The sequence below is a fragment of the Lolium rigidum genome, chromosome 3 (assembly GCF_022539505.1).
Source record: "Lolium rigidum isolate FL_2022 chromosome 3, APGP_CSIRO_Lrig_0.1, whole genome shotgun sequence".
Taxonomy (NCBI): Eukaryota; Viridiplantae; Streptophyta; class Magnoliopsida; order Poales; family Poaceae; genus Lolium; species Lolium rigidum.
This window is the reverse complement of record NC_061510.1, coordinates 96,575,003-96,597,375: the sequence shown is the minus strand read 5'-3', so window position 1 is coordinate 96,597,375 and position 22,373 is coordinate 96,575,003. Positions and strand designations below refer to the sequence as shown.

The 22,373-nt window shown below is 47.6% G+C and overlaps 2 protein-coding genes across 2 annotated transcripts; one reads left to right on the top strand and one right to left on the bottom strand.

Moving 5' to 3' along the window:
* Positions 1–653: 653 nt before the first annotated feature.
* LOC124695219 (ABC transporter C family member 3-like) lies at positions 654–6,674 on the bottom strand. Its single transcript, XM_047228098.1, has 9 exons — positions 6,527–6,674; positions 6,236–6,264; positions 6,135–6,154; positions 4,198–5,488; positions 4,039–4,125; positions 3,889–3,953; positions 1,371–1,405; positions 1,196–1,263; positions 654–665 (listed from the first exon to the last, which is right to left on the bottom strand). Exons 1-9 carry the CDS (start codon positions 6,672–6,674, stop codon positions 654–656), a joined length of 1,755 nt encoding a protein of 584 aa, XP_047084054.1.
* Positions 6,675–8,768: 2,094 nt separating this feature from the next.
* Positions 8,769–9,858, top strand: LOC124697741. Its single transcript, XM_047230286.1, has 2 exons — positions 8,769–9,353; positions 9,431–9,858. Exons 1-2 carry the CDS (start codon positions 9,010–9,012, stop codon positions 9,717–9,719), a joined length of 633 nt encoding a protein of 210 aa, XP_047086242.1. The 5' UTR covers positions 8,769–9,009; the 3' UTR covers positions 9,720–9,858.
* The last annotated feature ends 12,515 nt before the right edge of the window (positions 9,859–22,373 follow it).

Here is a 22,373-nt window from a genome sequence, read left to right as displayed (position 1 = left end):
ATGAATCATGTTATATTATTGGTCTGGTAGGTAACCAAATCAATTTTGTTAGATTAGCATACGATTTCTTTCAACATTACGGTGCTTGGATTAGCATCTGGGTTTAACAACAAAGCTGCATAAGAGTTCTGCTCCTCACAGATCATCACATACCTGAACTAACTAATAAATCAACTAATTTGCAAAACAACACAGAACATCATACCAAATCTGAATTAACCTCTTTGTCCATCCAGGGGGTCGAGGAGTGTCGTAGATTGTTCAGATATCGCAGGACCATCTTCTACCTCAATTCTACCTTCTCCCCAAAATGCATGCCACTGGAAAATAAATTCGGTTTGCATATTTCTCTTGTCACAAGTTGTGCAGCTTAATGGTCACCCACATGGTTTTTAAGGCGACGCCTTGGCGCCTTAAGGAGGGAGGGCGCTTTGGCGCCTAGGCGACGCCTAGGCGGGCACTTTGGACGCCTAGGCGCCTAAAGCGGCTGTTTTTAGAAAGCGGAGGGGGAGCGCCCTGACGCCTAGGCGGCGACTAAGCGACGCTTTTTAAACTATGGTCACCCATATTTCTCTTTTCCCCAAAACGCATGCCACTGGAAAAGAATTTCGGTTCGCATCCCAGTAGACCCACGCGTGGTCGAGAGAGCGAGCTCACAATGCCACCTGCAAAGAGAAGTACAGTTCACATCAGACTTCTGCGCATATACTTTTTATGATGGCTCACATCATGTCTAATTTTTACTATCCAATAATAACACCACAATTTGAATTTGCATATAGTTCTTCCTCCGTGAGGAGTTCTAATGTACATATGTTCATTCCACTGTCAACAAAGGTGTCCGTAAGCTAAATCTAAATCATATGTGTATTTTCAAGATGAACTCATCAATTGCGTAAGCAGGAGTACATTCTGGACTACATGAATGTTCAGTTCTATCAAAAATTATGTATCAGGCGAAGCAAACATAAATATGATTATCGCAAAAAGCACTATGTGTTTGAAGTAAGGAGCAGACTGCAAGTATGGGGGATAGGATGCTAAAAAAATATCACTATCGGGTGTCCAATTTGGTAAGTCAATATAGTATGGATTCCGAAACATCAAAAATATCACACAGATGGAAGAAGCAATAGCCTAGCAACACGGCGCAACACCAACAATAGGACAAAATTATAAGAATTGTGCTTCTTACCTTGCATATTGGGTATTGATGATCCCTTAAATTGACAAGTAAACTTTCACTTTTCAAGTCAAAGTGCACTTGGCACATAAACAAATGTAGTTTCATCAATACCAGAAACCCATATGTTTAGCCTGGTTAAAGTTTTTACTAACATAAACAAGCAACTAATGTACTCAAGTAGTACCAGTAGAACAGTCCAACTTTTTTCCATCTACTGTACTGTAGAATAACAAAGAAAAATCAGGTTGGACTGTTCAACTGGAGTATAACAAAGACTATTCAGGTTTCAGACATATGCTCAGTTAAACTACTGTACTGTCATCAGAATAAGAAACCCATATGATTTCCCTGGCTACTAAGATAAAACAAGCAACTAAAACATATTAGGCTATTTACAGTAGCACAGTACGATGGTGTTATTATGATCTTTGATTATGACTATGCTCAATTATAGAAAAGGCACATTGGTTTTTTCCTAACTACTTTGAGATATTAGTCAGTGTGATGAAGTCCCAAAAACCAGCATATAGCAAACTGAATTGCCTTAATTCAGAATAAATATATGGTTTGCACAATGCAAGAGAATACAATGTAATGTAATTCTGCTAATGATGACAAAATAAAAAGCACTGAAGCTAAAAAGTAAAAAATAGAAGATTGCTTTTTTTCTGTTCAATAGAGCATTTTAATTGAGGCAGTTCATGTCTTTCAAATTTTTATTATAGATGCCTTGGTGATTCAAGGATGCTCACAGCTCAAAGCACATCAAGATACAAAACAAACAACAAACAAACTCGATATCTGAATCACCAAGGAGTGCTACATCAAAGACATATAACGTAGAAACTAATTAGCTACATCTGAATCCTACGAGGAGTGCTTAACAAACAACTGACAAATATAGGCTATACATATGTAGACTTGGTAACGCAACACGATGATTCATAAGTGATAGAAAGAAGGTTTGCACCTTTTCCACCATAGTCAACACGACAAAAGTAACAGGAGCAATAACTGGAACAACAAGACTTATAATTGAGCAAGTGTGCTTCTTTGAAAATGAATTAATCAAGAGCTGATTTGAGGCTAGGATTGTACCCGATCTACAAAGTGGATGCAGAGGTCAGGGGTACCCCCTCCATTTTGAAGGAAAAAAACGATCTACAAAGTTCCCAGTTCCAAGCAATTATATCTTGAAAGAATCAATGTCCTGTGAATGAACTACAATAGCATGGTTAGTGAAAATCCTAATTTTTGGAGAAACACACACGGCATGCATATATAACTGCAAGAGATCAGTAACCCTATGAAAAAGAGCAGTAACCTTTGAGGACAAGGAGTTTCAGCTGAAAATTTTCATTGACGCATCCATCGTATGTAAACATAATCATGAAGAGACCTTATTAATCATGAAAGCATCAAAGAGGAAGGAGAGCAAATCCTATAAGAGGACGAAACAATAATCTTATTCAGAGCTTTCTAACAAATAGAAACATATTAGTTGCCCTTTCTTGCAAGCACATATATGCAGCAGCGAAGGCACATGTGCATACACATCAGGAGAAGCATGCTCATCTCGTCACCGGATTCTTCTAGTCGTTGTTGGTACCATCAGAGCTCGGTTTGACAATGTCCAGGTCAAGTCGCGTCACTCCCGAGGTTGAGGTAGGACACAAAGACCCAGCCTCGTGGGCACATCCCCGGACAGCATCTCGATGTGAGGATGCCTTGGTGGTAGGCCGGATGCGACCTGCGGAACGTCGCGCAACCAATCCATGAAATCATTAGTAAACTATTATAAAATCCTAAATGGAGTTTATGGTTTTAGACCTGATGATTGGAGAAGTACCGAAAGTGTAAAAACAGAGAAACTCATGCCATGCCGACTAAGAGTAAGAGCATGAAGCTTTAGTAAAACAACAATAACAATTTCCTGCTAAACATCACTACAAATACATAAATATATATAATTTTATAATCCAGTTGCTAGAATAAACAAAAAAGGAGCTCCCAATTTTTTGGTTCGTCTTTTGATTCTGCCTCTCAACATGCATACATTTTTCATTGTCCCAGACTAAAATTTCGAGAAATTGGCAGCACATCCGTTCTTTCATATTTTCCTTGAAACCATCCATCTTACCATTACCCAGAAAGTTGATCAGAAACAGTAGTGATATTTTTATTTCTCAAGTTTTGGAAGAATTAAAATACATCTTATTTCAGAACCCATTGATAGATGAGCGGAGCATGAAACAACTATTGTAACTTAGAAAGTAACATAAATATAATACAAAAAAATAAATTATATTAAGCATTATGAAAACTCTCCCACCACACGAGCATGCTCTATAATTGAATGTACAACAAAACCTCAGTCGAAGGGTCCTTTCCAGGCTTTTTTTGCGAATAGGATTTTAGCACTGTTTATAGTAATTATGTAGAAAGAATTTAAATATTTCTCTCAAAAGGAGACGAAGAAAGTCAAAAGAGATAACACAAGCAAGCAATTTATCACACAAGTTACATGGGCACAGAGCCATTGATCCTAGATTCAGACATAATTTGAACTCAACAATTCTTAATTAGTACACTCCGTTCATAAATATTTGAACTCCTAAAACGTCTCATATTTAGGAAAAATGGAGTTTATTGTTTCAGAACTGATGATTGGAGAAGTACTCAAAGCGCAAAAAAAGAGGAACTCTTCCCCTGATCCAAGGATTTCGTTGTATTTGCCTGCTTGGGCTATTCTCCCACCATTCATTACCTACATTAATTTATCTTATTATAAGAAGAACCAAGAAATTTATGACAATAAGTTTACATGAAACTTTTGCCAATGAAATTCTCACCAGAATAAGATCAGCCGCAGGTAGGAATTCAATCTGGTGCGTAACATAAACAACTGTTTTTGATCCCAAAACCCCAAGCAAGCATTCCTGCAAATGGTACAAGCCTTAAGAAATGTGTTTTCAACCATCTTACTGAACAAATAAAAGATCATATTATACCTTGAAGAGGTGGGAGCCTGTGTGGGCATCGACTGCACTGAATGGATCATCGAATAAATAGATGTCGGCATCCTGATACAAAGCTCGGGCTATCTGAATCCTTTGCTTCTGCCCGCCACTAAGATTGATGCCTCGCTCTCCAATGACCGTTTTGTCACCAAATGGTAATATCTCCAAGTCTTTTTTTAGGGAACATGACTCAAGGATCGTATCATACTTCTCAGTGTCCATCTCCTTGCCGAACAGTATGTTGTCCTGAATTTTGCCGCTCTGTATCCATGCTGACTGGCTGACATATGCCATTGTTCCGCAAGTCTTGACCTCTCCTGATAGCTTTGGCATCTCACCAAGAATGCAAGAGAGCAAGCTTGATTTTCCAGAGCCGACGGTCCCACAGACGGCGACCCGCATGCCTTGCCGAGCTTGAAAGTTCAGATCCTTCAGCGTTGGCACTTCAGCTGAGGCGTCCCAGGAAAAGGACCCATTGCTGACCTCAATTGCGATATCCGAGTTACCACTTGGCAACCTCTGCACAGCATCAGTTGGCAACTCCTCGAGACAGAGGAAAGAAGCTATCCTGTCAAGAGACACCTTAGTCTGAATCATCATCGAGATTGTGTCGGGAAGGTTGTATATTGGTTCTTGAAGCACTCGGAACGTGGCCAATGCAGACAGCACCTTCCCTGACTCCAATGGTATCCCTACGAGCATGCAGGCTCCGAATGTTACCACGGCGACGAAGGTCGGGGCACCCCAGAACACGAAGGTGGCCACGGTGGACGTGTACAGATACTTCTTGAGCCAGCTTTCCTCTGTTTTCCGCAGGTCGATGATCTTGGACAAGAACTTCATCTCCCACCCCTGCAGTTTAAGAATCCTCATGTTGCGCAGGATCTCAGATGTGGACTTCATCCTGACATCCTTGCAGTCCATGAGCTTCTGCTGGAACCTCTCCTGCATTTGCATCGGAGGCACATTGGCAAGCATGACAACGACGGTGGCAGCGAGCGCTGCAAGCGAGGCGACCCCGAGGGTGGAGTACAAGATGAAGAGCGCCATGCCTACTTGGAGCGGCACCAACCAGAGGTCGTGCATGTACCATGAGAACAGGCCGACGCGGTCGGCGTCCACGCTGATGATGTTGATCATCTCGCCGCTGGTGCGGCTCTGTCTGGAGGTGCTGGACAGGGAGAGCCCTTTCTGGTACACGACGGAGACAAGCGCGGACCGCGCGCGGATCCCGGCTTGCTGCAGCCGGAAGAACCAGTGCCGCTGCGACATGCCATGCCAACTAAAAGTAAAAAAACATGATGTTTTAGTGAAAAAACAGTAACAGTTCCCTCTTAAGATCACTACAGATACGTAAATAGATGATACTAAAAGTAAAAAAACATGAAGCTTTAGTGAAAAAACAGTAACAGTCCCCTCTTAAGATCACTACAAATAAGTAAATAGATGATTTTATCATCCAGTTGTTAGAATAAACAAATGAGATCCCAAATTTAGTGACTAAAGTAATACCCTTCTGAAGAGCATTGCCATGGAGTGGTATTGCTCAATCAAACTGTTCGCCAAGGCTTCTTTTTTTTTGACAGAATGAAATACCCATTCACAGTGGGAAGGCTTGCAATACTTTCCTTCACATATACTACAGATTTGAAATAACTCAATTCCTACGATATAACATAATCTGTAAAATAATGGTACCGCTTCAGAGCCAAAGATTCATGAAGCAAACAATTTCACATCAAGGTACCATTAGGAAAGCATTTTAAAATCCTGAATGGATTTTATGGTTTTAAAGCGGATGATTGGAGAAGTACCAAAAGTGCAAAAACACAGTAACTCGTGTCATTTCAACTAAGAGTATATCATGAACCTTTAATGAAACTATTGTAAAAATTTGATCCTCTACACCAGTACAAAAACATAAATACATCATTTTATCATTCAGTTGCTAGAATAAAGAAAGAATGAGCTCCAGAATTTAATTAGTACAGTAATACCCTCAATTCATGAACATATGAATATATCTTACCGGACTTAAGTCAGCTACTTCAGAAAAACCTAGTGATATTAGAGTAACATATGTATAAAATTCAAAAATTTGTTGTAATGTAGAAACAGATCTCACACGCCAATCCATGTTATCATAAAGTGATAAGAGCAAAGATAATAAACTATAAGTAACTGCAGATTCATGTTTAGATGCTTGACAAACTTTATAGAATTTAAAGTTACAATCACTAATCGGTTCTCAATGCAAAAAAAGGGGTAACGCGGAGGCAAAGTAGGTCCTCTAGGTGGTGGCGTGGTGGTGTGGCGGTACTGGGGTGGTGGCGCGGCAGATTGGAGGTGTTGAAATGGTCCCAGAAGAGGATGGCAAGGAGGAGGCGGAGGTCTTCACTGGAGACGGTGGCGCCATGTGAGATGCCCCACCAGCATTGGCAGATCGTCAGCATCCTCCGCGTCGCCATTGGCAGTTGCATCATCAACGAATTCCACCTTGCGGCCTTGCTGGACGATGTATGGAAAATTCCGCCTCAAGGATCAGGGAAATCAGCTTACCATCATCCAGGTATAGTATAGATTATATTCACTGAAGAAGTGGACAACACACAGGGTCACAACCAACCCCGTAAACAGAAAGGAACACATGATAATACGAGGCAATACCGTATAGGGCCAGGGCGGAGATTACCGTATGGTTCTGTCCTCCATCCTCCGCATCCGAGAACCAGGCAAGGAAGTGGGGGCTCCTCGGGGATGTTGACCTTGAGTGAAGCTCCGCAGCCAAACCACCTACAAGCAGGCTATCCACCTGAGGCTCACCTCGAGGTGGCAGCTGTGGGTGCGGAGTGCGTCGGAGGCGGGCGCATCAATGCAAGCTCGACGCGGCTAGGGTTTCCTTGCGCGGCGGCGGTATAGTGAGGCCACGGTAGCGACATGGATTCGCCGAGGCAAAGGGAGAGGGTGTACCCTCTCAAAAAAGAGGACCTTGGACCTCTCCTTCTTCCGTCTACAGTAGAAGGCGATTTCTTGAGCTCTCCCACTCCTTCCACCTCGCCGCCATCGATCCGGTCGATTTCTCAGCCTCCGGCGGCCGCTCCGGCGGCGGGAGGTCGGGGAATCACCGGATCATGGCGTGTACATAGTGTAGGAAGTAGTAGGATGCCAGCCGGCGGCGCTTTGGAGGTGGTGGCGTGGCCGGAGTGGCTTGTGGCGGTGGCAGTTCTCTCCTCCGACGGTGGTGCTCCGTGGAGTAGCGCTGCGGATCTGCTGCCGTGGTCGTGCCCACGGCTTCTTGGAGCTGCGCGGCGCGTCAATAATCTCCCGCCGGCGTCCGTGACGGCGGATCCGGATCTGGTTCTTCAAGGTGCTGATGTGCGGAACAGGGCGCTGGCCTCGATGGCGCTGGATGGAGGTCCTCCGGGACTGAGTTTCGTCGACTTCCCGGCCGTAGGGAGGCTCCTCCCGATCCAAGGTTCAAGTGGAGGAGTAGCGGCGGCGCGCCGGCGATACGTCCCAGTCGTCGTCTTCGGCAGCGGAGTCCACAGGGGCTGTTGTGTATTTTTTTTCTTTGTTGTGGACTTTTCTGTAAGAACTTTGTTCTAAATATCAGCCCTTTGTCGCAAAAAAAAAAGGGAGAAGGTGTGACGGTGCTCTCTACTGCCAAAGGGAGGAGGGGGCGGCGCGGCGGGACGTGGAGATGGAGGCGGTCGGCGAGCGTGAGGATTGCATCCCAGGTTGAGGAGCGAGGGTTTCGGCTGCCGTTCCCGTTCTGGTCGAGTTTGTTGGGCTTTGGCCCAGTTGGGCCCACGCGGGATGACGAAGCGGATGAAATGTAGGACGACGAAAAGTTTGACGTATTGAGAGTTGGCAGAATAAGGAACATGTTCCTCCTTTTTAAGTAGTGTAGATATCATGAAGGGTTAGGCCTAGTTTGGCAACAAAGTTTTTCTAAAACTGAAGTATTACAAAACTAAAGTATTTATATGTATGGGGAGGAATATTGCAGTTTTTTGATACCGCAGTATTTCTCAGTTCTGGCAAAAACTGCAAGGCGTTTGGCAAATGGTATTTTACCGTCATTTGAACGACTTTTCAGTTAGATGATCTGCACTGATTGGACAAGGGGCCGTCTATACGGAGTATAGACGCTGCAGAGTGCCCGCCAATACTTAATCGTTGTGTGCCTATATGGAGTAGTTGATCACCTTGACCGATAGTGTCACGCCGCATTTATGCATCTCTGTTGAATCCAGAGTCCGTCTGCTACGTCCTGATGACTACGGCAGCAAGCTCCGCCACGCACGGCCACTTTGAGTCTGCTACGTCCTGATGACTACGGCAGCAAGCTCCGCCACGCACGGCCACTTTGAGTCTGCTACGTCCTGATGACTTGGTTTTGTGGGAAAGGAGAACGCGGGCCTGTATTTCCCTTCAACACGCACGCCGTATAGAAACACTATTTTTAAACACGGTATAGAAACACTGTTCTTTGTGTTCGGTAAACCACTAAGAAAGTTCGTAGGAGGGTACAATCGCCAACGACGCGGTTTGGGCTCTACGGGACAAAATAACATCCCATCGTAGACTTCACTTGACCCGGAGAAGGGGAGAGCTCCATATATGCCTGGTCCTGGATCTCTAGCTCCCTTGACTCCCTCAGTAATCACCAAATCCACTTAACTGAGCCACTCCCACTCACATCGTCCCAGTATCCGAACGGAACCGATCGAGGTGTCACCACAAGGAAGTGCCGAATCATCCTCCGATTCGAGATCCCCACTTGGCCACTCGGCGTTGAGCATGGATCACCTGCAAGTTCACCCAGGCGCGGCGCCCGCGGGCAACGTGGAGGTGGAGATAGGCCAGGGCCACCACCAAGCGCAAGCGGCCGTGCACCCGCAGCTGCCAACGGCGCACGGCCGCCCGGCCATGAACCAGCAGCACCTCGGCGCGCAGGGCCCGAACACCTGGGTCGGCAACGACGCGAACACGCTGCTGGTGGTGGCCACGCTGATCACCACGCTCACGTACCAGCTCGGCACCAACATCCCCGGCGGGTACTGGCAGGACACCAAGAAGACGAAGGACGGCAGCGACATGTACCTCGCCGGCGACCCCATCATGCGCGACCTGCACGGACGCAGGTACGCGCCGCAGCCGCCCCGGCCGTGAACTCAATCGATCAATCGATCTCGGCTAACAAATTGCCGGTGGCATGCAGGTACTGGATGTTCATGGCGGCGAGCTGGGTGGGGTTCGCGAGCTCCATGGTGATGACGCTGAGCCTGCTGGTGCGGATGTCGGTGGACTCGCGCCACGTGCGGTGGTCCTTCGTCGTGGCTTACTCCAGCCTCGTCCTCACCTTCATCGTGTCGCAGCCCAAGACACACCTGGCCGTCGACATCCTCGTCTGGGCGGCCGTCCTCGCCTTCCTCTGGCTCATCATCAGCGTCCGCCCGGAGCACCGCACGCGCATCGCCCATGTCCTCTGCTGCAACCACGCCAACTAGTTAACGGATATCACCATTGCATATTTATACTATAAATAGTTTGGTGATCGCTAGGGAAGCAGTGTGTTACTCATAGTACCCTCCTAGTTACTCCTAGGAGTATGTTTTTTTATCGGAGGAACCGAGGAAGTAGTCAAGTTGAGAGTGAGGTGAGAGTGGGGTGAGAGTGAGGAAAAAGCTGACGTGACGAGGCTATAGTGGGGTGATGCATTGGCACCAGCCTGAGTGGACTCGACGTGGGAGCTATGTAATGACCAAGCTACTCTACTTGACCAGGCCCGGTCCTGAGATTTCAGGGACCCAGGGCGAAATGAAAATCTAGGGCCCTAGAAGTCTCAAATAATTATTTATACACATATACATGAAATGATACCAATTAACATTTATAATCTATGCGAGCAATATTGATATCAAATATTATACTTGTTGTTTTAAGAATATCCGGTATTCCTAGATATAAAGTCACTAATGATTGTATGTTAATAATTTACGTACTCCTTTTATTTTGAAAAGATATCACAGATTTGTCTAAATTTGGATATATCTAGACGATTTAGATATAGTGAAATTTAGATAAATCTGCAAGATACATCTAAATTTAGGTAATTCTACGACGTCCTTAACTTTTGATACCAAAAGTATATGTTTATATGATGGCCTTCTTTTTGAGACAATGATGGTTTTATTTTAAAAGTCACTAATGAGAATATTTTATGGACCCCAACGTCATGCGACGGATTAAGTAGCCAAGTATGAGGACCTACATCACCGTATATGGAATTTTGAGCAGGCATATGTTCTTTTTTTGACTCTCGTTTCTCGTGCCAGAAAAAGAATTCTGCACTTCAAAATACGATTAATTTTTAGAGCGCCACTTCTCAAATTGATCTGTGCGTGTATACATGATATATCTTACCTCAACATACCCCACGCACTTTTTTTTGAGGGCCCCCACGCACTTTTTTTTTAGGGGCCCCCACGCACTTAGTATCCTCACAGCTTATTAAAGGAAAAAGGCCCAAACTGATTAAGGAAAAAAGCCCAACATAACAAAAGGGAAAAGAATCGTCCAGCCCACTAAACAGAATAACGCTTCCTTCGGTCGTCCTCCTCTCTCCTGAACGACACGAGAGAAACACTCTGCATGCTCTAATGGCGCCGCCGGATGAACCTCCGCCGCCGCTGCCTTAGCTTGCCGGGACTTTGGGGCCCCTTAGGTTTGGGGGCCCGGGGCGGCCGCCCCGCCTGCCCCCCCTCAGGGCCGGGCCTGCTCTCACCCTACGGTGCCAGTGCACGGACTATAGTGCCAGCTCTCACTTCTCTCTCCTTCCTACCGCCTCCCTACCGCTCCCACTAGCACCGCTACCGCCTCCCTCTCGCCCCGCTCTCGCCTCCAACGCGGGCTATAGGCGGGCGGTACCGCGCCCTAACGATGGGCGCCCGCGCCACCGCCCGATGCTACCGTCTCGCCCCGCTCTCGCCTCCCTCTCGCCCTGTCGCGGGCGGTAGCGCCCCTCCTAGCGCCCGCGTTGGCACCAGCCTCACTAGTCACTAGGCCATTACATAGCTTGGTCATCGCTAGGGAAACAGTGTGTTTAGTTTTATCGGAGGAATACTACTTAGCCTACTGTTTTTTAGAAGTGATATGATTGCCATTTTCTGTTTCAAGATGTATGACTTGGGAATACTGCTGATATTAATGAATTGACGGCAATCCTTCCGCCACAGTTCTTTCTGAGTGCCATACTTGTATTCTCAGTCGGCCAGTCCTGTAAAAAACCTTCTCTGATCTTGATGAACCGACATGCAGTGCTTTGCATGTTTTTGGGTTAAAAAAAATGATAGTTTCTGAAAAATCTGCTTCGCAACAGTTCGCATGTTAGATTTAGCTATCCGGAAAAAATGTGAACTTGTTTTAACTGGTGAAGTTCTTATTGTTATGATTATATGGAGCCTTGTTACTCCGGTCGATCCATGTTACTTGTTCGTTGATTCATATGTATCTAGAGAACTCGACGTATTTTAGTGTATATGTTCACCCGTTTCAGCGATAAGTAATTTCAGTTAGGGCCTCGAAGGGTAATATGTTTTTTTCAAGAACAAACATGAGAATTGCATGTCTTCTTCATTAAGATAGAGAGAACGTCAATTACAAGAACCCAATAACTCGTGGAGAGCACCGATCACATACGACATGGGCTCTCCTCCACACTAGCACCCCTACAGAAAGAAACTACTCTATCTCCAATTGCTCGAAATCCATCTTAATTTTGCGACAAACCTCCACTGCCATTCTTTGGGTCGAGCATACGTATGGTTATATTTAAGCAACCCGACAAAATGGCCGGTCAATCACAGCGAGGAACAGTTCAACACTCCTAACCGAGCTGAACTGAGTAGGAGTGTAGGACCCTGCTCCCACGCGGTCTAGCAAACAGAGGCAAATGGAACAGTGAAGGGAGACTTGTGTCCTTGACTCCTTTGGGGTTGAAATTGTTGCCAAAAGCGTGTCCGAGACCCGGGGTGAAGTGGGGCAAAACAAGGAGGAAGAGAAGATCATCGGTCACACTTGGCTGCTGGGAGCTGGCCGTGAGTAGTACGTAGTACGTACGTTCGTGTCGCCTTGCAGAGTTGCAGCGTCGATGTAAACACTCGAAGTGAGTGTGATTGACTGGGACTTCCCGAATCCATTCTCTCGCTGTGCAAGAAAGCTAATGACATTAGGTGAAACGATCATGTAAAACTGCAAGGTCGAACTCAGGGGAGCATATGGTTCTTAGGGCATCTCTAACGCGGCAACCCAAACGGACGCGCTGCACAGTCCGTTTTGGATCGTTTGGGTGACCGCACGGATATCCGGATAGCGGTCCGCGTCCGCGTGTTCGTTTGGGTCGCACGGTGCGCCCAACACGCAGACGCATCGCAAAAGTGAAAACAATAAAAAAAATTTAAATCTTAACGTAGTTCATTAAAACTTATGCCCCATTTTAGGCAAATTTGTACATATGCCCTATTTTGGGCAAATTTAACTACAAACGAAGCCCTCTTTATGGGCTTTAAAATTAAAAATAAATATAAAAACCCTCTATTAGGGTTTGATGAGGACGCGGTGGCCGCCGGTGCACCGTCTAGTCCCTGTGGGCGTCGTCGCCGTCGCCGTCGACGACGTCCCCGGGCAGCGAGACACTGTTGTGGCTCGACCGCGCCGGGGACTCCGGCCACGGAGACCACAGGGCCTCCTCCTAGGCGAAGTGGGGGTCCGGAGCCGCCGCTGCTTCGCCGCAGCAGCCTGGAGCTGCGCCTCCTCCCTGAGGCGCTGCTCCCTCTCCTGCCAGGCGAGGTGCCTGGCCTTCTGGCGCCTCTCCTCCTCCGCGCGGTGTCTGGCCTCCTGCCGCATCTGCTCCTCGGGGTGGAGCCGGGCCTCCTCCTACCGCCGCGATGTTGCCTCCTTCGCGCGGACCTAGTCGAAGAAGGCCCAGGCCTCGGCGTCCTCGACCTGCTGTCGGGCCTCCTCCTCCATCGCGGTGGTGCGAATGGCCGCTTCGAGATGCGCCCATTTCGCCTCCTCCTCTGCTGCCTACAGCGCCAGAGCGGCGCAGAGGTCGGGGTCTTCTTCCTCCTCCGACTTCGGCAGCAGCAGCGGCGCGGGTTGCGCCAATGCCACGCCGCCGCGGGCGGCCTCTCCGATGTGGAGACCGCTGCGGTTTCCTCTGGCCCGCAGCACCGGCGGAGGACAGCGACTGCTGCTCGCCTCGCCGTCGTTGGCTCCGGGAGCGAAGCGTCGCTTCGGGGCCATGGCGGCAGTTGCACGTGCGTGCGGAACCGTCGAGGGAGTGGAGACGGAGTGGGGAGTGGACTGACAGGGATAGATCCCTCCAGTCCACATTTAATAAGACGCGCGCTCACCGATAGATGGGCCCAAGCGAGACGAGCAGGCGAGTATCCGGACGCGACCGGACGTAGCGTGCCAAACGGTGGCCGCGCAAACCTAGCCCAGATTTGCACCGGGTTTGCGTCGTTCCGGCCGCCGCGGCCATCCGCATTTGCGGTGCATCGCCGAGTTGGGCCGCGAATTTGTCCGGTTAAACCCATCCGGACGCGCGGGCGCGGGATGGATCGACGCGTTGGAGATGCCCTTAGATCTTTACCACCTCCTTCACAGTTAAACCAACAAACATGAAACATGCAGATAAGTGAGGATCTCCCAAGGTGTGTAAACAAGCATCAGATTGGAACTATATGTTAACAAACAGACGTTGCACAAGCATTACAAATTTATTTAGGAAGTTCAGGAATTCATTAGATTTAGCACTTTCTCCACCAGAATATAAGATTACGTATGACAGAGTCCCAATACAGTAGTCCCAGTCATCATGAACCAGGAAATGTTTCTTGCATCACTACTACTCGCTCAAAAGCCTACCTCCAAAATCTTAGAACTCCCTGCAGCAAAACAATTCCACTATCAGGATTGCATTCATCTCCACAGTTGACTATCATGCTCCATATATATGCACTGGAGGCAAAAAAAAACTCATATTTCTCTTTTCGCGCTTTTTATTGCTTGAGTTTGTTTGTTTGTTTTTTCGTCTTTGTGCTTCCACTTTGCAGTTTAGCATAATGTGAAGGTGAACCTAGTTAACAATATTTTGAATACACGAATAGAGTTGCAGTCCAGAGTGGTTATAAACTAAGCTTTAATTTGCTGCAGGTCCGATTTAAGAGACTACAGAAAGCAGCAAGATACAGAAAATAACACAACATGCAAGCATCGCTCAGATTCCTAACAAGGCCCAGAAGTCTAACTGGGATATGCACCTGCTTGTCATGCTAAGAAGAATATTACTTTGCTGCATAAATCAAGCACAAAGATCTCGTTAATTAGTAAAAAAATCTGCAAATATAAGTGGCATTTAAATACAAAATATCATCAGCAGAAAGCGCTAAGCTTTGGTACCAAGCCACTGCTAAGACGGCGATAAACCTGGGACGGTAGCTGTCCTCGCCGCTTATCTGGATCGAACTCCTCGCCTTTGTTACCCATATTTGAGGGGCTGAAAAGGAATCAACCGTGCTGGCATGACTGAAACTTCTGTGCCAAGAATGGTTCACCATGATGGCATTGTGATTACCTTTTTAGCCGATGAGGCGGCTTCGGGAGTCTTTGCGTTTTGCTCCTCTACGGTAGCCTTTTCCCGATCTCTTTCCTGAAAAACATAAGCCATGCTGAGCTTGGTGCACTGGCCTGGATGGATAGATGCGCACTGAAAAGACAAATACGCATAGATTGTTCAACCCAGGGGAGATCTAATCACATAGTAGTAGTATGAGCATTATCAAAATAGAAAATAGCATAGTTTAAAATAGCGGGCTATTTCATTTAGCCGCGATTTGTTTGGAGGCTATAAAAGGCTATAGCCGGGTTATAGCGGGCTATTCCATTTAGCCTTTTTTAAAAAATTTGAAATATTTCAGTCATATCTTACCAAAAGAAGAGGAAAACTATGACTCAAATACAATTCGTGATACAAATTATTCAACTATTCAAGTCAAATAAGTATTCAGTTATTCAACTCACAAATTTTATCTAATTATATTGAACGCAAATTCGGAAAACAAAAAATAAAATAAAAAAGAAGAGAAATTTAAAATGCAGGAGGTTTAGCGGCTAAATTAAAGGCTAAATAGAGGTTAAATTGGGCTATAACCGGCTATTAGCGGTTTTTTCTCATTTAGCCTATAAAGGGCATAGCCGCAGCGGTAGGTCTCCCGAAAGGCTATTGCCGGGCTATAGCCAGGCTATAGCGGGCTATTTAAAACCATGGAAAATAGGCTCACCGTGGATGCCCTTGTGCTAGGGTTGTTCTCCTTGTGCGTTGGGCTGGATTCGGACCTTTCAAACAAGGGGCGCGCTAGGCGTCGGTCGCCGGATCCGGACAACTAAAATCAGTTCTTCTCGCATCCGTTGAATCAACATCGTACGGCTAGTCTATTTTCCCATGTCGATGTCTGCGCTACTGCTTGCATGCAAGCTCGCTGTGTCAGGTCAGGCGCGATGTCCTGCTTTATGGCGCGCTAGCAATTAATCCATCTGTAATAATGTTGCTTTCAATCCTCCTGTGCTAGTACGGTGGCAGGTGCTTTTAATGTGGACAGCGCTAGTAATCCTCCGGAGGCCACAACCAACCGAACCTCCGGCTTCCCTGTATGACACGTATCTAATTTTAGCCAAAATTTAGACTTTGCTTCGTCGCAGCAAAAGAAGGCCCGCTTTTGCTTCATTGAAACAGAAAACGGTTCGCCTAGAAACAAAAATAAAAAAGACTCATCAGAAGACAGAAATTCAAGCATTGCTTCGTTGTAGCAAAAAAAAGCCCGCTTTTGCTTCATTGAAGCAAAAAACGGTTCGCTTAGAAAATAAAAAGAAAAAAATTGTTGGAGGCAGATCTCGCCGGAGACATCGCCGGAGCCTTGGTAGCAACAATTTTATACTAAAGTAGCAAACCAGCAAAACATTTGAAGCAATAAGTTTATACTATCGTAGCATCGTCCACTACTCGCCGGAGACCTGACGGAGACCTCGCCGGAGACCTCACAGCACAATTTTATACTAAAGTAGCAACAATGCAGAACAATTGTGGCAAAAAAGATATACTATTGTAGCATCACAATTTTTTTACGAGATCTCCGGTGAGGTCCTCGCAACAACGACGGCAGCACCAACCTATTCCATGGTAGCCCGGTAACATTGCTTTGCAACATCGATGACACCCGTTCGCAGCTCCGGACACTGTCTATTATAACATCGAGCATCCAATGGCTAGCTTTGTAGCTCTATCCAAAAGCCTTTGCAGCTCCACCCAGTGGCCTTTGTAGCAAAATTGTCGGCGGTTTGTATACTTGGGTTTCATAGCACCAATAGCATCGATGCAGCTCCACCGGAAGCATTTGCAGCTCCGCACGGAGGCCTATGTAGCAACGACGTCAACCGTTTGTAGCAACATGACTCTGCAGCTCCACCAATATGGCTGGTAGCACCGCCGGACATGGCCGGTAGCACCACTAGGGGTGGGCGTTCGGTCATGACCGAAAATTCGGTTTTTGTATTTCGGTCTATTTTAAATTCGGTCAGAAAAAAATGAAGACCGAAATATACTTGTTACTTTTACTACCCGACAAATTCGGGTACCTAATAATTCGGGTTCGGGTTCGGTCATGACCGAACAGTGTGGCCGACGTTGTCAATGCAAAACTTAGACATTATTTAGTAAAAGGTTGGCAACATTTTAGATGTATTTTGGATTTTTTTTCATTGCATATATTATTATCAATTGGCACGAATAAATGTTCAACAATCTAAACAAAAATGTAACAACGCTAGAGAAGTTTATGAACATTCAACAATATCACATCTCACGCATATCACAAAATCTAAAGATTGGGACAGTCTTACGTAAAATTCGGTCGGTCTCGGTCTATTCGGTTACTTAGAACAAAATGACCGAATTTACCAAACTTAATTCGGTCTATAAAATTTTCTACCCAATATTTTATCGGTTATTTCGGTCTCGGTCTTTTCGGGTTCGGTCTCGGTCTTTTCGGTTTCGGTCTTCGGTCATCGGTTTTTTGCCCACCCTGAAGCACCACCACAGCCCACAAAGCAGCAACGACAAACACCATATGAATCTTCGCCGCACACCGGTCACGCCCTCACCACCTGAGCCTCGCAGCACCGCCGTGCGCATGATCCTCTTGTAGCAACACCACCATGAGGAACGGCCATGGAACTCCGTAGGGATGGCCGGCGACGAGGTCGTTTCGGTTGCAGGAGTTGATGAGGATAACTTCGGGCCTCCGCCGCAGCCACCATCTCCGTCGACGGCGGGATTCTTGGGAGCCAGGCGCCGCCTCGATCTCCGGCGACAGCGGAGCGTCGCGGCCGCCGCGCCCTTCCCAGGCCCTTGTAGCACCGCTAGTGGCGTCCCAATGGCCCACTTACAGCACTAAGGCAGCGCCGACATCGATGGGATTGCAACACCGCCACCATGCTCGATGGCGGGCTTGTAGCACATCGGCGGTGCCGACGTCGGTGGCTTGCAACACTGCGGCAGAGCTCGATGGCGGGCTTGCAGCACCTACGGCCGATCTTTGCAGCTCAGGTGATGGGGGGTTGCAGCACCGTCATCCGGCTTTTGAAGCACCGGCGGCCGTCCTTTGCAGCTCCGGCGACGGGGGTTGCAGCACCGGCGATAGGCCTTTGCAGCTCCGGCGTCTGACCTTTGCAGCTCCCGCGACTAGGGGTTGCAGCACCAAGGACCGACCTTTGCAGTGCTGGTGCCAGGGGTTGCAGCAAGTGGGCCAGCACGATCGCTTGCATCGGACGGGGGCCAGCATGATTCCCGTGGAAAAGGTCTGTGATGGAGGTGTCGGTCGTCACGATGGAGGCGACCGCGCACGGGGTGGAGGTGGCTGCCGTCGCAGCGGGTGGAGGCTACGCCGCGGGGAATAGAGGTATGCGACCATCACGGGGAAGGAGGCGGCGGCGCGCTGCGTTCGAGGCCAGTGGTCGCGGCGCAAGGGGCAGTGGCGCGATCCGTCGAGGCCGCCGTCGCGGGGGACAGAGGCGCCGGCGCGCGGCATGGAGGCGGAGAAAAGAGGAAGCATGGTAGGAGGGCCGGCGACGAACATGGTGGCTCACCGGCGGGATCTCCGTCCGACCGTCCCCATGGCCACAACGAGAAATACAGAGAGAATGTGAGGAGAGACGACCAACATTTGACTCGATCTGGAATGCGATCGTGGGTGGGGCTCTCGAGAGGATAGGCGTCAGTGCTAGGCATAGCTGTCAATTCTTCGTCCGCACGATCGCTTGGATCGGACGGGCACAGAGCCGGAGGCTGGCATCGCGGGATCCTCCGGAGGAAATCAAGCATTTTCCTTTTAATGTTGAGTTTTAGCTATAATAGAGTATATTAAATAATAAATAATGATTTAAATAGAAAAGAACAATTTCATATCTTTACAATAAAATCATTGGTGTATTTACAACAATAATGAAAATTAAATACAATAAAATAGTTAGGTGTTTACAACAAATAGTAAACATGATTTTCAACAAAAAAACAACATTTTCATATCTTTACAATAAAATCAATTGTGTATTTACAACAATAATTAAATGTAAATACAACAAAAGTGCTAGGTGTTTACAACAAATAGTGAACAATGGTTTTATTAAAAAGCTAACAATTTCATATGTTTACAATAAAATCACTAATGTATTTACAACAATAATGTAAAAATAAATTCCACATAAAAATTAGGTGTTTACAACAATAGTTTCAACAAGAAAAGAAAATCACAAACTAATATTTCTGGTGCCAAGATATCTTTACAACAAATCACTGATATATTTACAATAATAATCACCGGTGAATCCAATAAAAAAGTTGGGGGTCTACAAAAAGAGTGAACAACATTAACAATTTGTTAGCATCTACTTAATAATCACCGGCGAATCCAATTAATATTATTGTTAGCATCTATTTAATAGTGCTTATAGTCATATCGCCTCTATAACAACATTAATAATATTCGACTACAGAATAGAGGCAATGGGCTATGCCTCGCATGCTAGCAGGTCAAAAAGCTGCAACAAAAGAAAACATGCGACATGAAATGAGGTCTTGGTCCACGTGAGTGAGGAATTATGAGGAGAGAGAGAGGGGGAGTGCAGCGGCAGGGTGCGATGCAGACCATAGCGCGGGAAAGCAATGCAGACGGCAGCGTGCAAGCATCAGCCATCTGCCAGCGCGTAGAGTCAGAGCGACCGATCGCGCGGCCGCCATCGGTCGGCTGATTTCAAGCGTTTTCCTTCAAACAACACATGCAGGAATATCATGACGAGTAGAAGATCCGGGACTGGGAGGCATGTAAGAGACAGAGAAATGGCTCTCTCGCATGATGGCGTGGCAGGCGTCGATGGCTTTCCGCTTGGCGTCACCGCAGGTGGCTTTGCCCTCTCGCTTCATGGCGATCGCGGATCGAGGATCGTCGGCCGGAGCGCGGCGGAGCGAAGGGTTTTCGATGGGCGGCGTGCGAGGACGACGCGCACAGGCTGACAAACTTCTTCCTTCCTGGGCTGGCCCGCTTCGAGGTCGGCACATAACGGGCCAGAAAATTTTCAGGCCTGGAGCCTTGCCAATGACCTTGATCCTTCCCGTCTCGCAGCAGGCATACCTCAAATTGCCAAGGAATATTGCGAGGGGACGCAGAGGCCGACCTGACAAGCTGTCAACTCCGCTGCGGAGACTGGTAGCCGTGCGACGCCGCGTGGAACAGCGAAAGCTTGTCGGAGAAAGCGATTCTGATTAGACAGACGAGGCGACCTCCCCGGGCTACGCCTTCTCCAGCCTCACGTACACCGCCAACGACACAAAGCTGCACCTGTGTGTGCGAGACGAAAGATGCGCGATGCTCCACACAGGCCGCAGCTCTCCTGCCAATCGATCCATCGTTATCCGTGGCCCTCTAGTTAGGTGTTGGCAATTAGGCGGCATCGTTTCGGATTTGATGGAACCGCAAAATATATTCACCTACGCTGACTAGTGACTACCGCCACCGATAAGAGCGACACCGACGGCGAGCGAATTAACGCACTCACCTCCCCCGGTAGCTCCTCCGCTCGACCTTGCTTCATGGTTGCTCAAGCCTGTAATAAGCCTGTAAACGGTGTAGATGCCTGTGCAGAATCTTCCTGTTTTCCAACGATGCGGGCATTTTTTACGACCCATACACATCTTAGGCTGGTGCCAACGCAGGCGGTAGGAGGGGCGGTAGCGCCGGCGTCGGGGCGGGAGGGAGGCGAGAGGGGGGCGAGAGGCTAGCGGCGGGCGGTGGTTCCACCGCCCGGCGGTAGGGGGCGGTACCGCCCGCCCATAGCCTGCGTTGGAGGCGAGAGCGGGGCGAGAGGGAGGCGATAGCGGTGCTAGTGGGGGCGGTAGGGAGGAGAGAGAAGTGAGAGATGACACTATAGCCCGTGCACTGGCACCGTGGGGTGAGAGTGAGGTGAGAGTGGGGTGATAGTGAGGATAAAAGCTGACGTGGCGGGTGAGAGTGGGGTGATGCATTGGCACCAGCCTTAGTTCGTGGCTATCTCATCGATCCTAGATTTTGTTTTTTTGCGGAGGTCACTGGTTTGATCACCAACATGTTCAACACCGAGGAGGCGTTCTGGGTCACGTCCTCCCAAACCAGTGGCCGGCACAAATATATTCATTTTTTTTAAAACGGGGGCAAAAGATTTACCCCAGTCTATTAATTAAGAAGAAGATTTAGCATGAAAGAACATGCGGTTACAAACGGATCAGACCTTATTACAAAAAGGGATTACTCTCGCAGCATCATGTTACCCAAGCTCTTAGCTCCCGCTAGCACCCAAAGACGGGCCTCGCATCTAATTCTATCGAAGACTACTTATGATGGTGCATTCTTAGAACGGGAAGACTCTAACATTTCTCTGGTTCCAAACCACCCACAAGATCAACAAGGTGATGGATGTCATTGCCTTGCGGTGGGGCATACCTTCACCCGCCATGAAGTTGCACCAACCTTGCGTGTCCAAGTTTGTACATTTTGTGGCATTGAGGGTGATGAGCCCTAACCATTCTTTGACAAGGCCCCAAAGGCGGATGGTGAAGCGGCAATGGACAAAAAGGTGTTCGATGGATTCCGTACATTGTTTGCAAAGGGGGCAAAGGCCACGATTAGGCCAACCTCGTTTGGCTAAGTTTTCCGTTCCACGTGGGTAGCTTATTCACACATTTATCCTGAAGATGTTGGAAATCCCGCCTTCTCAAGCACCGCACCGAAAGTGGTAGGCCTAGGAACTTGAGAGGAAAGGAAGCACGGGAGGCCGGGATACCCTCTAGGACATCATGGAGGTTGATATGGTCGCATCTGATCGGAACCACTGAGCTTTTTTGAAAATTGCACAAATATATTCATGAGTATCCTGTTAAATATCCAAAGAAAAAAAATCCTTGGCGACCTTCTAAATTATGCCATAGAGATATGAAATCAACTTTACTTTGTAGTATAAAACACCATTTTTTTTCTAATATTCATATTATTCCTGCTTTTTTTTAAATCGAATTTTTTTCAAATGGGGAAAAACTCGCCCCAGCTTCTTGTAGGATAACGTTGCATAGAAAACAAAAAATTTTCCTACCGCGAACACGCAATCCAAGCCAAGATGCAATCTAGAAGACGGTAGCAACGAGGGGGTATCGAGTCTCACCCTTGAAGAGATTCCAAAGCCTACAAGATGAGGCTCTTGTTGCCGCGGTAGACGTTCACCTGCCGCTCGCAAAAGCGCGTAGAAGATCTTGATCACGATCGCTTCCGGCGCCACGAACGGGCAGCACCTCCGTACTCGGTCACACGTTCGGTTGTTGATGAAGACGACGTCCACCTCCCCGTTCCAGCCGGGCAGCGGAAGTAGTAGCTCCTCTTGAATCCGACAGCGACGACGGCGTGGTGTCGGTGGTGGTGGAGAAATCCGGCGGAGCTTCGCTTAAGCGTGCGGGATGTGGTGGAGGAGAGAGACCGCTAGGGTTTGGGGAGAGAGGGTTGGGCGCCGCCCTCTAAGGGGTG

What these genes read in the sequence shown, in the direction of transcription:
- LOC124695219 (XM_047228098.1), bottom strand. Translation starts at nt 6,674, where the DNA reads ATGGCGACGCGGAGGATGCTGACGATCTGCCAATGCTGGTGGGGCATC. An exon ending in CTGCGGCTGATCTTATTCTG is followed by an intron (nt 3,954 to 4,038) that starts GTGAGAATTTCA and finishes AAATTAATGTAG; the next exon opens with GTAATGAATGGTGGGAGAAT. An exon ending in ATCCTTGGATCAGGGGAAGA is followed by an intron (nt 1,406 to 3,888) that starts GTTCCTCTTTTT and finishes GTTATTCTACAG; the next exon opens with TACAGTAGATGGAAAAAAGT.
- LOC124697741 (XM_047230286.1), top strand. Translation starts at nt 9,010, where the DNA reads ATGGATCACCTGCAAGTTCACCCAGGCGCGGCGCCCGCGGGCAACGTG. An exon ending in CGCGACCTGCACGGACGCAG is followed by an intron (nt 9,354 to 9,430) that starts GTACGCGCCGCA and finishes GGTGGCATGCAG; the next exon opens with GTACTGGATGTTCATGGCGG.